Source organism: Zychaea mexicana (assembly GCF_025766255.1).
Source record: "Zychaea mexicana strain RSA 1403 chromosome Unknown BDB00scaffold_66, whole genome shotgun sequence".
NCBI lineage: Eukaryota > Fungi > Mucoromycota > Mucoromycetes > Mucorales > Lichtheimiaceae > Zychaea > Zychaea mexicana.
The window spans coordinates 250231-266407 of record NW_026516729.1 but is presented as its reverse complement, the minus strand read 5'-3'; the positions used below and the strand labels follow the sequence as shown (position 1 = coordinate 266407).

At 40.9% G+C, this 16177-nt stretch overlaps 6 protein-coding genes across 6 annotated transcripts; 2 read left to right on the top strand and 4 right to left on the bottom strand.

Annotated features, from left to right (window-relative positions):
- Positions 1-3929: 3929 nt before the first annotated feature.
- Positions 3930-4552, bottom strand: BDB00DRAFT_836322 (acyl-CoA N-acyltransferase). Its single transcript, XM_053124478.1, has one exon. It carries the CDS (start codon positions 4488-4490, stop codon positions 4005-4007), a length of 486 nt encoding a protein of 161 aa, XP_052977113.1. The 5' UTR covers positions 4491-4552; the 3' UTR covers positions 3930-4004.
- Positions 4473-5930, top strand: BDB00DRAFT_836320 (ATP adenylyltransferase-domain-containing protein). The gene is made up of 4 exons (XM_053124477.1): positions 4473-4492; positions 4602-4796; positions 4900-5092; positions 5189-5930. Exons 2-4 carry the CDS (start codon positions 4689-4691, stop codon positions 5839-5841), a joined length of 954 nt encoding a protein of 317 aa, XP_052977112.1. The 5' UTR covers positions 4473-4492; positions 4602-4688; the 3' UTR covers positions 5842-5930.
- BDB00DRAFT_915573 (uncharacterized protein) lies at positions 5926-6561 on the bottom strand (the record flags this gene model as incomplete). The annotated part of the gene is made up of 3 exons (XM_053128702.1): positions 5926-6176; positions 6247-6371; positions 6452-6561. The coding sequence occupies 3 exons, from the start codon at positions 6559-6561 to the stop codon at positions 5926-5928; spliced, it is 486 nt and encodes a 161-aa protein (XP_052977111.1).
- Positions 6562-7440: 879 nt separating this feature from the next.
- BDB00DRAFT_960582 (heme peroxidase) lies at positions 7441-8659 on the bottom strand (the record flags this gene model as incomplete). The annotated part of the gene is made up of 5 exons (XM_053129714.1): positions 8514-8659; positions 8233-8421; positions 7867-8101; positions 7736-7785; positions 7441-7678 (listed from the first exon to the last, which is right to left on the bottom strand). The coding sequence occupies exons 1-5, from the start codon at positions 8618-8620 to the stop codon at positions 7441-7443; spliced, it is 819 nt and encodes a 272-aa protein (XP_052977110.1). The 5' UTR covers positions 8621-8659.
- Positions 8660-12414: 3755 nt separating this feature from the next.
- Positions 12415-14147, top strand: BDB00DRAFT_930978 (uncharacterized protein). Its single transcript, XM_053129025.1, has 4 exons — positions 12415-12601; positions 12720-12770; positions 12845-13809; positions 13917-14147. Exons 1-4 carry the CDS (start codon positions 12499-12501, stop codon positions 13989-13991), a joined length of 1194 nt encoding a protein of 397 aa, XP_052977109.1. The 5' UTR covers positions 12415-12498; the 3' UTR covers positions 13992-14147.
- A 1002-nt stretch (positions 14148-15149) lies between these two features.
- BDB00DRAFT_836315 (uncharacterized protein) lies at positions 15150-16037 on the bottom strand. Its single transcript, XM_053124476.1, has one exon. The coding sequence runs from the start codon at positions 15912-15914 to the stop codon at positions 15357-15359; it is 558 nt and encodes a 185-aa protein (XP_052977108.1). The 5' UTR covers positions 15915-16037; the 3' UTR covers positions 15150-15356.
- Between the last annotated feature and the right edge of the window lie 140 nt (positions 16038-16177).

The window sequence follows — 16177 nt, the reverse complement described above, 5'->3', positions numbered from 1 at the left end:
TAGACCCCAACTAAATATACTGTCTTTCTCTTCTCTTTTAGAAAATAAGTTTTCGAACAGCAGTCGCACTATGATCACGCACTGTTACATTTTGTTTATGCAAGACTGGACGACAGATTTTTGACTGGTGGCACAGTACAAGCTATCTTTTTTGTGGCGTTTGAAGGGGCCGTTGTTTGTTTATCAAGTGCAAGTACGGTAAATACTTGGCATCGATTGTTGTCACGCGTCATAAATAATATAGTACCACACACATAGTGTCATAGATAACCGATGATATGTTGCTGTTCTTGTTACGAAAGATGGGCCCTTTTAGGTTTCGATGAAAATGCCGCAATCTATCAGAGACAATGACTCAGCGTTTACATCCTAAATTACCATGTCTTCTCTGTTCTCCGTTTATCTTTCTTTTTACATTCGTCACCATTCTTTCGTACTGTTTTCTTTTCATCCTTCACAATCATCGTAGGGTCAGATCTTTTTGACACTCGATGAGTGAAAAACCCGCTCTATACGACGCTCAGTTGTCATCACATCAAACGACTGTCCGTACACACCCTAAGCCGACCAGCACCAGCGTCGTCAACCATGTACTGTGATAGTCAACCAATTTAAGGTGTGTTCGAGCTTTTTTGGGCCCCTTGTTGTGGATGTGCTCACTGAGACATTGATAGCAAAATGACGAAGATTCGGCCACTCACTGTTGTTGATATAGATTCACGGTCCTTCATATTACATGCCAACAGCGGTTCTCAGATCTTCCAGCTGGCATATCTATCTAATTACAGTCATGCAGTAGGGTCGTCGGTATGGCGCAGGTAAACAGACTACATTGCTGCTTGGATTCGATGTTCTGTTCAGCCGCAATGACATTTAACGCGTCACCATTCAAGTATGACTTGTATTGATATGCATCATTAGTTGGGTTGGTTTAAAAATGAATTTGAGCGCTACATAATTGGTGGTTTACTCACAAGTTTGTGTACATCAAGGACCAACTCTGTACCAAAGTCTCTATATCCGTTGTGAATTCAAAGTAGATGTCGTTCTGCACTTGCACCCAGTACCTTCGACTAGGGTGCACTGACCTTGATCGGATAACTTGATTACTGTTTCTATGTTATAAGTACTCATGCTTATCGGGTTGTCACGGTGCCTATGCTGTCATGGACACACAGCTGTTGCTGGCCAGTTCCCTGTCGCTCGCCTTTACGATGGTCAATGTAAGCTCGTTGCTGGGCTTCCGTTTTTTATGTCTCGTGACGATACCATGGATGCGCCATTGGTATCTCTGCTTTAGCTGGCTTCTTTCTGTTCATGTCGCTTTCTGGCCTTATTTGCTTGTAGATTTTGATTTGTCCATAGTTGTCTTCTTTCTTTTCATGAATAAAAATATAATTTCACTCGTCGTACAATAATATTTTTTTGTGTCTGTCCCATAATCTTGTACACGTTGTTGGCCTCTATCATAGACATCAATGCCATTTCTCAATCATTGCGCCTTTGCTCTCTTCTTCCACCCAACCTGTTTATAATCACAATACAGTATACCCCCTTTCATTGCACATCCGTTAACAAAATTTTGGGAATGGAAAAAATAACATGGTAACTTTCAAACCCCCGTTTATTTCATTTTCAATGTATCATCCAGGGATGATCGGGTTATAATACAAAGTGCTCCTCCATATATACTTTAAAGAAATTAAGCACTGCACATTATTAATTTCGGTTGACTTTCGGCGAATATTATAATAAACAAAAAAGAAAGCTATCTAAAGAGCTTTGTCTAGCAAACAGTTTTTCTTGAAGCTTGCCGCGTAACTCTCGTAGTTTAGAAGGGAGACTAGGTATAATCTCTTCATCTCCATCGGAGGTCAAGAATCCAAAAAGTTAGTTTGATTTTTATGAACAAGATATCATTATATTTATAGAATATTTCAATAGAAAACAAATATTCACCCATCTCCTTATGACTTCAAGTTCTTTTATATGATAGAATACTCAAAAGGATATAAGTAACAGAGATATGGCAATCCTTGTATATAACTTTTTTTCTGATTTTCAGTGATACTACTGAGCGGCAAGCAGTCGCTGTTTTACTGAATGCTTCTTGGTCTCCAATTGTCTCTTCTCTTGGTGTATATTTTACATATTACGTATGTGGAAACAAGGTCAATCCAGCTAGAAAATGTATTGGGTACTAGGCTAATGTGGATTACGGTTTCTAAATAGTGACAACTTCTTGAGCGTTGGTAATCTATGTAGCATTAAGATGCGTCTTGATAAAGAATATCCGTACACAGATATTGGGTCCTAGCATCCGTTATATTTCACAATCCATCATTTAGGAATTTCAAGTTGGAAATTAACGGGTGTCCTGATATCTCGTTCCTATATTGTTTCCGCTACATGCTACATATCCTCTTATCGCCCTGTCAGCTCCTCATCATACACATTCACGCTCTCGAAATAAAAGCTCCCGTTGCCTTTCTTCATAACTCTCGCTACAAACACTATCTCTTTTGTTTGCCATACGCCGAACCTCTGCCGCTTCGTCCTGACCACCGCCTATAACGTCATCCCCCCCCCCCAATTCTTTTCACTTAGTGCCTCCACTCAACTTCCCAAACTTCCTAAGTCAACTTTGCTCTGCTCTTCTTGTACTTCATTTTCATCTTAGTAACTTATCCAACCTCATTTTTTTCTAAAACCACAAGAAAATCGGCTAAGATATTGAACATTTTCCTTTCATAGTAATCATCTCGACCATTCTCTTGTTTATGTTTATCCATCCTTCCAAAACAATTTCGCTTCTACTGTTTTTCCACTGCTTCAACACTTTTGCCGATTTGCTAGTTGGGGGACCACTAGTGTGTCTCAAACATTAAAATTTTCAAAAATCTGAAGATATCTGCCAGAGTTCCGATATCTGCAGGGAAGGAATCTGATTGGTTTGAAAATCCACAAATATTCAAATATCCTGATGTAGATCACGATCTTTTGACGAACAGATCAATTTTTTTCGCTTACAAAAGAGAAAGAAAGATGCGTCTGTTTAGACCGTTTTATAACTTGAATTGGATATATGTTTTTACAAGTATTACATTACAGTAGTTGAGAAGTTTAGTAAAGTGTCTCAGGCGATTTCGTTCCCTATTGGCTACTTTCGAAATCCGCTCAGATCTGTTCATCAGATATCTGATGTTTGAGACACACTACTATGCCTTGACCTGATGAACTTCCTAGTCGATTAAATAAGATTAGTGATACGGCTAATTTCTTACTCGTATACTCATATAGTATGTATAGAGAGCGCTGCTGTAAAATATCTATGTGTCACCACTGCGAAGAATATTTTATTGCAACGACCATTTTACTGCAACGAATAATACTGCAAAAGTGCAGTACGGCAAATTACTTTTTGAGGCAATTGACAGTACGATATTTACTAAGTGGGTCCGGGGAAACGCGCGGCATTTGTTCGATATCATAGAGTCCGGCAAATACTGCAAAATTACCCAAGCCCGCTATATGAGATCTAACAACGCAACCACTTTGAAACGCTACTTAGAAATCTCGTACCTGTAGCACTTCTCTTGAAAGATATGATAACTCCATCGATACACCGAAGCGAGGTACTGATTTTAAATTACCGTTATATGTAACGATAACTGTCGCATACGCGCCAGATGCTTATTTGTTATGCTAAATCATTGTCAGCAGCAGCAACTTCAAGTATCCACTTGCGAAATGAAGTGATTGCAAATAGTGTACGTGGATACATGTTCCGCCATGGCCTCCGACATGACTCAACTTCCTTAAATTTCTATTTTCGGTTAATATCATATTTTTCTGGCTACCTTACCCAACCCCACAAAATGACATGCCCTTTTCGATCCAATAACCAGTACTTCATACAAATATGTACACGGGCATTCTAGCTACTAAGTAGTAAATTTATTCTTAAACTTAAATTACATATACAAAATGAACATCCATTAATTTTACATGGAAGCAAGATCATCCAAAGACTTGCCCTCGGCTCTATAAATGATCCATTCTTTTTGAGGCTTTGCACCCATTGCCTCATAGAACTTTCTTGATGGCTCGTTCCAATCCAAGACAACCCATTCGTATCTACCGCATTCGCGTTCCTTGGCAATATGAGCAAGCTGAATCAACAGCTTCTTGCCGATGCCGAGGCCTCGGAATTCAGGGCGCACGAACAAATCTTCCAAGTACAAACCTGGTCGACCTGTCCAGGTGCTAAAGTTGTGGAAAAACAACGCAAAACCAGCAGCCTTGTCCTCGACATACGCCAGGATCACTTCGGCATAGGGGCGCTCGCCAAACAAGTTCTTGCGCAAGAGTTCTTCTGTAGCAACGACAGCTTCAGGTGCCTTTTCGTACAGGGCCAAGTCCTTGATAAACTGAAGAATGAGAGGAATGTCGTTGGGTGTGGCAGGGCGAATGTCAACGGCAGCAACCATGGCTTTTTTTTTAAATGGGCGACGAGGAAGAACGAGAGATAAGAGGGGACGACGAGTTTGTGAGAAAGAAAGAGAGAGAGAGAAAAAACTTGACAGACCCAGCACACTTGCCACTTTGAACATTGATCGGAGAAAACTTCAATCTCCCCCGTCTCTCGTCCGGTTGTTGGTTGCTTTGTTCCTTCCACCTGAAAAAAAATGACTTTGCACAACCAAATTCAAGAAAAGTACGACGCGGCATTGAACAGCAAAGAATTGCTCTTTTTTGAAACCACCAAAGTTCTTAAGGAAGTCGATGGGCTCAAGGTAAATTGCAAGTCGTTTGAACATGGAGTTGTAGCAGCAGTAACAGGAGCTTGTGGTGTACTGAATTCCCCGAAATGGTGTTTCGTAAACGCGTATGGAATAGTTTGAAATCACGTACGCACCGTCGCTCGCCAAGAAACCGAGCAGCGACCCCACAATGGAAGAAAAAAAAAAGATCAAAGTGAACCCTTTTCTGCCGCCAAACCCAGCACTTTTTGTGCAAGACCTTGACGAGCATTCTGTTGTTCTCAACAAGTTTTGCATTGTACCTCATCATATCATCGTCGTCACCAAAGGTATCATATAACGTGGATACAAGAATGAAAATGAGAATGCGCTAATGTGGCGTGTGTGTATCAAAAGCTGAAAGAAGACGCACGTTATTCTTGCAGAATTCAAAAGCCAATCGCAGCCCTTGTTTCCTTCGGATCTGCTTGCCGCTTGGCAATGCATGATGACTGCATTTGGTACCACTCCGGCGCTGGCATTCTACAACTGCGGCCCATTTTCAGGTGCCAGCCAGCCCCACAAACACATGCAGATTCTTCCTCTGCAAGGCCAACAGCCACAGCCGCCTATCAAGGCCCTCTTTAACCAGATCCAAGACCGAAAAGCCGGCCAGATCTATGTCATGGATAAGCTGCCATTCGTCCATGTTATCACGCCACTCGATCGCAACTTTATCGACTCTAGCACAGACAACGAAGAATTGGGCGACTATCTGGCACAAATGTTCTTTGGCTTGTTGGATGCCATGTTCCAGCAACTGCGTAAGCACGCCACACCCGATCGCGAAATCTCATACAACTTTATCATGACGGATCAGTTCATGATGCTTGTGCCCCGCTCGAGAGAATTGGCCACCTTAGTCCAAGAAAATCTTCAGGTGTCGATCAATTCGCTTGGATTTGCGGGTATGCTGTTAGTAAAGACGCCCGAGGAGTTGGCGGCATTAGAGAATCATCCGGATTTGATGCAGGTGCTCAAGGATGTGGCATATGCATGGAATCCGAATGCTGACGTGGAGGACCCTATGGAGCAATAGTAGCTTAATGAAGAATTATCCGACATAGTAATAGAAATGATGAATCCAAGGCAGTTATTATATAATAGACAGGTTGAAGTTTTATTATTCATCACCAAGTCGCACTCCTTGGCCGGGAAAGCCACCAGAAACATTCACATTATGGGATGCTGGTGTGCTACTGTTGCTAATGTGGCTGCTACTCGTGTTGTGGATGGGTAAATAAGCCTCGGTAGCTGAGTCCACGGAAACGTATCGGGAGTTGTTAGTGACGCGTTCCAGCCACGGCCGACTCTCATAGTGTTTGTAGAAATCACTGGATGGCAGTATTCTGGGCGGTATCTTGTTTTTCATAACTGGAAAAGGACGTTGTTTACATAGTTAAAAAAAGGGACCGCACTGTCAATCTTAAAAGAACATCCTTACAGAGATATGCAGTTCCAGCAGCGAGTAGATGAAGTACCAGCGACGTGTCGGGTACGAGAAAGAAATAAAATCCAATGATCATGTACGGCATAACCCGACCTGGGATCCGAATCACGCCAAACAGCCTAAAATCAAAGCATGATGACAGGATATAAATTATCAGAAGGACGCTCTAGCTCTCCTTGATCTGCTTCCCAAAACCTACATCCGATCATTCGTTTGTCCTTCGGCTTCTTCTTCCATAGCAGACCATGCAGACAATGCGACTACCCAACCCGATAAACCGGCACAGACAGTCGTTTCTGCTGTCAACATATGCGGTCTGAAGATCGCCAGGAGAAGCACATAGAGAAAGCCAATTCCACACGTGTAGAAGCTTGTCAAGAGCCATGCCAGTTTCAAGCTACCGTGCTTCCGTTCCATTGCAGCCATGTATGGCAGTGCCAATAGAGTATTTGTGAATAATAAAGAGAGTTCAGGTGATGCGAGTGGGTAGAGCAAAAGACGGTGTCCTAAATAATGATAATAATTGGTCGAGTCTCAGTCAGTTCACTATCCATCCCGTAGTGTATGCGTACGCCCACTTGGTCGGAAACCACTCTCAGAAAAGTTCTGTGTCTATCTTTTTACCTTGCCAGTGATACACTACTTTGGAAACGCTGAGGTACAACCACCGGCTGACAAAAGGCTGGTGCGATTGATTTATGCGGCCCGGGGCATCTGCCAAAGCGATCAGCCAAGAGATGCCAATGACAGACAGTGTGAATAACGGTAACGATGCAAGGTACTGTTTGACATGGGAGAAAAAGATACGAGTGCTTTCGCCTGCTCGATCTGTATAAGCTGCTGCTTGTCCCGCGTTGCTGTTATTGCTGTTGTTATTATTGCCAGACTCCATTTGTATTATTCTGTTCGTGAGATAGAACAAGGAAGAGGAGCAAAAAATAAAAGCCAAGCAAAGAATTTGAAGATCAAGCAGGAACACGCGCGCCCAGGCTTCCATGCAAAGACACGTGACACGACGTAGTATGTTTACATAACTCGAATAAGTTGGAAACGAATTCTAAGGCTTTATTTTGTGATCTATTATAAGTATGAGGGAATATATATGATAGTAATGATGGTCGAAAGAAAAGAGAGAGAGAGAGGTATGACACACAAAGAAAAAGAGGGATGGATTTTTAGGAACATTATTTACAACTTTCCTCTCTTGCTGAAGCCCAATTCGACCAACTTTAAGAAGGAAGCGGAGAAGTCATCAAAGAACTTTTGCTTGTCCTTGGCGTACAATTCAACGTACTGGCGGAAGGGTTCTTCCAAAAGAGCCATGTCGGTAGGCAGCATCATCAGTTCGCCATCCTCGGCGTCGACAAACTGTCTGGGACCGTCCCACTTCTTCTCGACCCATTCGTTGTTCAAGAGTTGCTTGTAGCTATTGTTTAAATTAGTCTCAAACTGGAGCAACGAACTCAATAGTGGTTCCACTTACAATTGGTTAGAGAAACGGGTGGGAGTTTCAGTCCATGGCCCTTCAAAACCCTAATTCACATCAAAAAGGTCAGGTCATGTCAGTATCAGCAAAATCGCGTATAGTCTACTAGAGCAGAAGCAACGACTTACGGAGCGGTTGGAATGGCAACGACCCACAGTATGAGCACCAATCAAGGCAACGGTTTCCTGGACAGTGAAGCCCATACGGCCAACGAACAGATCCAAAATGTGATCCTTGCCCAAAGCACCGTCGGGAAGACGGTTAATAGGTGGGTTCTCAGACTCAACCTGCTTATCGCGACGACCGCCAGTCCATTCAATGTGGGGACCGCCCATGTGTTCAACGGCAACACAGCCTGCAAGGCTACATGACATTCGATGGGCGAGTCCTTTGTTAAGATCTGTTTCACCCGCTTTTTGTTTTCTCCATTCCAAATCAACGGATTCAACTGCATTTTTTTTCTTCAGTTCAGGATCAAAAGATCATCAACTTACGTCCACAGATCAGCGTAGGTGATCCAAGGGTGCTTGGCCTTAATCGGTTCAAGGAACTCACGAGCTACTTCCAAACCGGCGTTGGCACCATCCGAAGCTTCGGTCTTGAAGCGCATGGTAGCACCGTCACTGCCACCGTCCTTCTTGTGTTTGTCGTACGTACCGCTGGCGTGCCAGGCGAGACGCAAGCTATCGTTGTTTTGTGTTTGTCGATAAGTTTTATCGTTCTGGGCCCGAATGCATATCCTAACAACAGATAAAAAAAAACAACTATTGCTTACACAACGGGGGCAAAGGAACCATCGTCGTAGTCTTCGTCAGGGAATGCCTTGATAATGTCCTTGCGGACTGCATCGTACTTATCAACAGAAGCTTCAGTGCTTGACATAGTTAAAAAAAAAGAAAAAGAGTAGGGAGTATGGAAGAGAAAGAGAAGGGAGAACTGAAAAGAAGGAAAGAGAAACCAGAGGTTCTTTACGATTATAATTGTGTGTGTTATGTGGGTGCGTTGCTGCTTATGCCATTCGAATTCACATGTAGGGCCGATGGCGATAAAGAGTCCGATTTCGTTATCCGCGAAAAAGAGCCAATCAATCCCCGGCACAAACGTTTCTCCACTTCTTGTAAATAACATTACACAGCAAAAAAAGGTTCGCCTTCCGTCAGATTTTACGCGATCACATAAGAATCGTGCCTATGTGCCTCTCACATCCATCACAAAGAGGTTTGATTTGGCAGGTGCGTAGCTCGCCTATCAAAAACGGCTCAGTTTGTGAATATCTCATGAGCCCGCCTCTGACCTGTCATTTTGCCTGCAGTTTATGGGCGATGTGGGAAGTTCCCTGCACCTTTTCACATGAAGAAAAACAGATCAGCCTCCTTGCTTGTAAGCAGAAAAACTAAATTGCCGAATTTTTCACATGGCCGCTTCAGCATCTTTCCACTCTTCCTTATTTGTATATGAGCCGACGACTTATCTCTCTCTTTCTCTCGCTCTGCCATCATCATCACCTGCTCGTGATCGTTTCCAGTGTTATGGAGTCACCCTGTTCTGGCGCGTCTGTCATACAGGGCGCTGTCCACACATAACTCGCATAATGTTGGCCGATAACGATGATGCTTTCTGGCGTCGTTCTTCCTGTATTAAATGTCCTTTTCTCCGGAAATAAGGGTTTAGCTTGGTGGCGGCTCAGGTCGGATAATAGACTACCCCACACTACGGGTGAGCTCAACATCGGACAGAACTTCTCGAGCCAATCAACTACCTACAATCAATGGATCTTCTACAAACTTAATACGCCCCTATGATATGGTACATTTACACTGTATCATCATTAGGATTATCGTTTCTCCATGTGTGCTAGTAGCATAATATATTACTTTCTTATAGATGACGAATAAATGATATGTTCAAGCCGATCATCATCATGATATCAGTAGAGCGCGGATGGTTTTGTGTACCTTCGGCCTTACAGCTGTAAAAGCAAACGGTGGAATATGATATGTTGTGACGTATAACTTGCATACATACATTTACACAAAATATCGAGCAAAAGTAATATGCATACTTGGTTGACTGGAAAAAAAGAAAGCATCCGTTATTTATTGCTAATCTGATCCAATGTCAGTATACAACAACCACAAAAAAAGGTACATATTTATCTGATCCGTTCTTCAAGTATGACAGTAAAAACAGCACCCGTTTGCCATCGAACTAAGAGGCTGTTCTCATGAACCCTGTAGCTTATTAACAGCCAATGATGGCATGCTTGTGTATCAATTGAATGTAACTCTGTATTATTTGATTTTCCCATAGGCTTATTTTTTAAAAAATATACCCAAGCTTCCGAAAACATAAAGCGTATAAACATTTGTTGCTGCTAATTCATGGAAAATTGTAAGCGAATTAGGCCCACGGCCTGATTATTTTTAAAGTGCTACATATAACTAGTAGAATGGCTACATATGCTATTTTAGAAATGTTTCTGCTGCTGTTGTTGTTGTACAGTTAAAGTCCAAGATGGTATCAACAAAGATACTCTTTTCTTTATTTACTGTAACAAATGGTTCACCACCTCGGGTGTATGTTTATTGCAAACTGACGTTGCTTCCGTTTCCTCCCCTCTATTCTCCTGATCCAAAAACGTTCCATGGTAAAAGCATAATGACCATCATGTAGTTTATGCTAATTCAGATGATGATACATATCTATGTTCGGTTTCACCATCCCCAATTATTATCATTGAAAAATATGATATCCATTTATAAGATTGGCATGAAGACAACCATAATCATGGGGCTGAAGGTAAGTTATTTTGATCACAATGCGCAGTTCATCATAGTATATGATAGTTCCAAGCGATAAATTACCATAGCCTTATCATTACTTTAAGTACGAAACGAATCGTTCCCAGCATATACGTATGTAAATTGTAGACGCATACTATCATACATAGATGTGTTGCGTTCCTTGTAAACTTTTGCATCAGAGGAAAGCACATTCTATCAAATATTTGCACTGTTATAATAATTTAGTTACATATAAAGATTAGGTTTGATGGTGGAATGTAGTAATAGTTTTAATGATGGAAGTTGTATAATACTCATATCGTCGTGTGTTATACGGGGTCGGTATGTTACTAGGGAGTCATAATATGAAACACTGCACTTTGGAAGCGACGTTTAACTTTTTTATGAAAAAATATAGTGTACATAAGTGAATTTTCTTTATTCAAGACGAAGTGTATATCATAGCGAAGAAGAAAACGATTTGCTGTGCTGTTCCATTGGTTATAAAAACCGACTGGAACATATGATGAGTATGGATTAACCACTTTGCGTTTAGCTTTTGCTCTACTTGATGTATTTCTGGACGGCAACCGTTTGCCGTTTATTCAAGAAGCGGATAGCCTTTTGCTTAACGTTGACAGAGAAAAACGAGGATAAAGAAGACGTTTCTAACTTTGCAAAAAAGAAGCCCACGAGAAAGTTTGAATATCTTTTCTTAAATTAAACATTTTGTATGTGTGTATTTATGTATAAAGTATTGAAATAATCGAAAGAAGCTAACGTTTGGAAGTGTTAGAAAAAAGACTTGCTTTCGATCCATCCATTCAAAACAAATCATCGATAATTTCTCCTTAATTTAGTTTTCTTTATACATCGGTTACTACAGTCATTTGCTGTTGACATAGCAGCTCAACGTGACTTCTCTTGACGGGACATCAGGATCATACGTCTTTAAAACACTATAGATAAACAGCAAAGAGCCACATATCAGCTACGTTAGCGCCTTGTGTACGATTTTGAAACAAATAATTTCTTGATTTCAAGACCATATGAGCACAGTGCGTGCAAATTCTTAAACAAGGAAAAATATGCACGGTAGGTATCATATAAATGTAACGAAAAGACACAGTGTATGTAAGATGGAGGCAATCGGCAATGTTATCAAAGATATATTGGTAAATATATTTGAAAGAAAAACGAGCAAATTAATCAAACCATCATACTCTAGCTTCAAGAATAAAAAAAGGCATACAATTGAACTTGGCAGCTATATCATAATTCCTAAGCGCTTTGAAGTGGGCACACGCCGCTTGGCCATGTGCCTTGTAGGAAAAAGAAGAAAAGTGTAGTTCGGAATAGAAATATAGATAAGTAGCTGCTTCGCTCCCCTTTTCTCATTGATTCGATCTAAGCGCACCAAACGCGCATAGTCGAAATCGAACGCGTAGCATACATCGTGCACATTAATATCACTACGTAGGAAACTCTTTGCATTACGAATTTTAAAGATTCAGCGTGCTTTATTTGCCTACCTTTTATTTTTCCATTTTATACCTTTTTGTTTCATACTTTACACATAGCACATTATTCGTGCCATATTTTGGTAAATACGGAGTATCTCACCTGCAATCAAGGAGCAACGCTGAGCATTACGATAGTTGCTGCTTATAAACGTGCTCTTATCAAATCAAAATGATGCATGTGCCCATTTATCTACTCACGATAAAATGCATACATGAAAAAGCACAAACGTGTAACAGTTGCACAGAAAATTTCTTTTCGCTTCCAAGTATGGTGATTCTTTGTGCGTAGTAACAATCATTAAAAAAATGGAATACAGTAAGCGTACGAGTCTTCTGTGATGTGTTTAATTTCAAAATGCTCACCACAAAGCCACAGTTTACAGCTCCTTTTTCTTTTTTACTTTCTCCCATTCTCACTTGTCTAATTCAATTTTGCAAAACGTTTGCACAAGCGATGGAACCAGAAGCTCGACATAGACGCTCTGCTCTTCACGAACAGACAATGATTGATGAGATATCATCCGAGCCAAAAAGCGATTATGACAAGCGTCTGTACGGTGAGTCAACTACATAATCTTTTGCTGCTACGAACAAAACAGAGCATTATCATCAATGATAAATGCATATTCCTATCCTGAATATGCTTTTTCGGGCTACTTATTTTATATAATTTAGGACGCCTTTATCCGAACACATTGCGTGATCCTCGCAAACTGCTAGCTGAAGGTATTTACCATCCACAGTAATACTCTTTCCCTTAGCATATTCCCTGGTAAACTAATTGTGCACCTTCAACGAAGAACCATTGTACAAACACTACGGTCTATTTGTCTCGCAAATTCTCAGGCCAACATCCATCTTAAGACTACTTGGTCAAGAAGGAGATCGAATTGTGCAAAGGCTTTCCAATCAGTTTCCGGCAACACTATGCGCCCCTACTATCATTATAATCAACATTATCTACCTTGCACTTGCTTTTGTATTCATAATTCTACTGGCGCGTAAGATTGAGTCTGATACAAAGATTACGGTGATAGCAACAGTGTCATCATCCGCACCAAGTTGGACAGCGGTTGGCGTACCTCTTTGGATAGCAAACGTTTTAATGCTTCTCATTACCGCACCGTTCACACTCCGACACGTCGAGACATCGTTTTCTGGGACCCATATCCATGTCGTCAGCGTGAGGGCAATGTGTCGGTATATCATGTTTACACTGTTTATCACCTTTCTTAGTGTAAAAGTAATGGGCCAAGTTGATTGGGCAGCTCGCGTCATATGTGTACCGTACTTTGTTGGTGAAGGGGTCTTTCACTTACCGCACGTCTTGATGGCTGAATGCGATACTGTGACGTATCCAGAAAGAAATGGTGTATACATGCCGCTTGTCAATTTTCTAACAGTATCTCAATACCGTATCATACTATGGAAAATTATCGACCCTTCATGGGTTACTCTCATGACGACGCCGTTGCCGATCTTGCGAATTGCCTTTGTCGCTCTTGCTGCATTAAAAGTGGATGGTGTTCTTGGTGATGACAAAGACTGGCGATACATTTTTATTCCTATGTTCATCTATGGTGCATTGCGATCTTATTCACCACGTTTGGGTTGGTTTTACGACAAGAAATTACGTGCCTTTGATATTCCTGCAATTGTGCGAGTGGTGCTGTTTTATCTCTTTATTGCCTTACTCGTACTGCGATTGAATGGTATCACACAGATTCCGATGCTGGTGATTTTCATACCTGTGTTGGTCATCTTGGTATGTATTTTGTATATCCCATCTAACACTTTTTAATTTATATTAAATCGTCTCTCAATAATGATATTAAAGACCTTCTATTAATCATGTACATTCCATCCATATAGGTCATTTACTCTTTGGCTACTCTTTTCTGCATTCCTTATGTATGGTCTATTCTGTATCATAACAATGATTTTTAAAATAAGGCAATGTCAATATTGATTACTTGATTACTTGACATAATTCATTTAAGTGCAGAGGATATACATATGTGATTTATCTTCCTCCTCACTTCGCATCATGTACGCAATTGGTTTTTTCCAATATTGATAATCAGCCGAAGTTTCTTTTTTTTGACAGCATCACTAAATATAAATGTTACTATCGTTGTAAACTTATGAAATACACTAGCCTTTTTTTTGGCTGCATGTATATGTTCGCTGATTTCTATTGGTAACATTTGTTTGATGTATGTAACCAGCTCGGGCCCCTTACATGTTGTGACACCATTGACGACAAAATCTATAAGCAATTGTGGGAGATCTTCATCTTTCGTTAATGAGATCATTTAAATTGTTTTAAGTATACATGCGAAACAGTATCCTATTGGCTCATTAGCTTATTATGGCTTACTTATTATCTACGTATGTTTATCAGGTTGTATACATACAGGAATCAGAATGACTTATCAATATTACTGTCCTGCACTCAACAAAAACATGATTATGTGGCTACAATTCAATATATGATGCATTCAGCACACAGTGAAAAGGATCTCCTCATTTACCATAGAGTAATCTTTTCGTGCTAGATATGTAAAAATGTATCTGACACTGTTGTACTAACCCCAGATTGGGGCATGGAAAGGTAACACTCGCCCGAGTAGGGTCACCGGGCCAAAAAGAAGATTGAAACGACGCTCTTTTGTTCTATACTACAAAAAGGCTAATCACATTCAACTGCTTAGATTACTAGCAAATTTAAAGAGAAAAGATAATTCAGGCTAGTTTATTGACGATCAGTATCGTCACTGGTAATTATTGTATTTCTTGTACGGGAAAAGCAACAACAGGCGCTTTTGAAGAAAGGACCATTCCGGCCAACAAGACTGGCCCCCGGTTGGTTTGTTTCTTTTGTCTGGTGACAATGTGAAAGACATTCTTTGGCAAGAGCCACAAACATAGTACACTCATACTACAAGTTTCATCACCATACTTATCAGCCCACTTGATGCTCATATCAGTGAGCGGCAACCAGTTATAGCAACCAGCACATCACCAAATGAATGAACTCTCATTGTACATTTAAGCATGTAACAAACAAATCATTTGATCACGGTGTAAGGAAAACGGTAGCAATAAGAAAACTTAACTACACACACTTATTGTGTATTGAATTTTATTAAAGGTATACAGGAAGAATACATTTTCACAGTGGTAGTAGCAGTGGCAGTTATGAAATGATGACAATGAAACGCGTGCGTTGCACACATGTGAAAAGGCATGATTTCTCTACTGCTTGACGCGCTGGTAGTAGAAGGAAGAGAAGGTAATTAGTTTTGCATTTTACCAAATAAATCTTTTCTTCTTTGGAGGGAATCTTTTCTTTTTTGGAGGAGTTGTGGGTTTTTTTTTCTGATCACTAATGCTATTCTTTTCATCAATAGTCTGCTTTACCAGAGGAGCCACGACTGGTTTTACCAAAGCGGGTTCGGCAGCAGGAGCTGGCTTGTTTACTAGAAGAGCGGCTGGCTCTTGAACAAAAGGCTGACCGTTCTCATAGAGAATAACCAGTTGTGGTTCGTGCGTTGACACACCGAATTCATTCTGTTTCATCAGATCGTCTTGGTTATCAAGGAGTTCGTCAATACTATCATCGTCATCGGAGCCGCTGTTTTCAGGAGTCAAGCGGATAAACCCATCATCGCCGTTACGGGCATTTTGAAGCAACTCGGCCGTGGAAATACCTGGCTCAAAGTAGAGCAGGTCGACCGATTCGTGTGTAGACCAGTCGCAGCCATGCCAACGACGCTCCATATCTTCATGCATCATGGAATGGTCGTGCTCATGTTCAGGAACATGGTGTTCCGAGGTAAGTGAGAGGAAGACGCTTGGTTCCATCATTTTTTTTCTTTGTTGATTTTCTGTTTGGTATATGGTAGAGAAATGAAGAACAAGGAAGGAAATAACAAAAGGTAGAGAAAGAAGGAGAAGAATACAAAGTTCCCGGTCAATTTTTATATTTCGTAACAAACAAGGTGCTTTTCTTTTTATTATGGGACGGAACTCACCACATGATCCCATATTGTTTGCTCGGAATAACCTATGTGCAAGCTGCTTGGTTCCGTTTACAATTTTGGAGGGAATTATAAGGTATATATATAAAC

Excerpts from the sequence above, each read along its gene's own strand:
- BDB00DRAFT_836322 (XM_053124478.1), bottom strand. The coding sequence starts at position 4,490 with ATGGTTGCTGCCGTTGACATTCGCCCTGCCACACCCAACGACATTCCT.
- BDB00DRAFT_836320 (XM_053124477.1), top strand. The coding sequence starts at position 4,689 with ATGACTTTGCACAACCAAATTCAAGAAAAGTACGACGCGGCATTGAAC. Across the intron at positions 4,797-4,899 it reads AGGAAGTCGATGGGCTCAAG|TTTGAAATCACGTACGCACC; the intron begins GTAAATTGCAAG and ends CGTATGGAATAG. Across the intron at positions 5,093-5,188 it reads TATCATCGTCGTCACCAAAG|AATTCAAAAGCCAATCGCAG; the intron begins GTATCATATAAC and ends TTATTCTTGCAG.
- BDB00DRAFT_930978 (XM_053129025.1), top strand. The coding sequence starts at position 12,499 with ATGGAACCAGAAGCTCGACATAGACGCTCTGCTCTTCACGAACAGACA. Across the intron at positions 12,771-12,844 it reads TCGCAAACTGCTAGCTGAAG|AACCATTGTACAAACACTAC; the intron begins GTATTTACCATC and ends CCTTCAACGAAG. Across the intron at positions 13,810-13,916 it reads TACCTGTGTTGGTCATCTTG|GTCATTTACTCTTTGGCTAC; the intron begins GTATGTATTTTG and ends CCATCCATATAG.
- BDB00DRAFT_836315 (XM_053124476.1), bottom strand. The coding sequence starts at position 15,914 with ATGATGGAACCAAGCGTCTTCCTCTCACTTACCTCGGAACACCATGTT.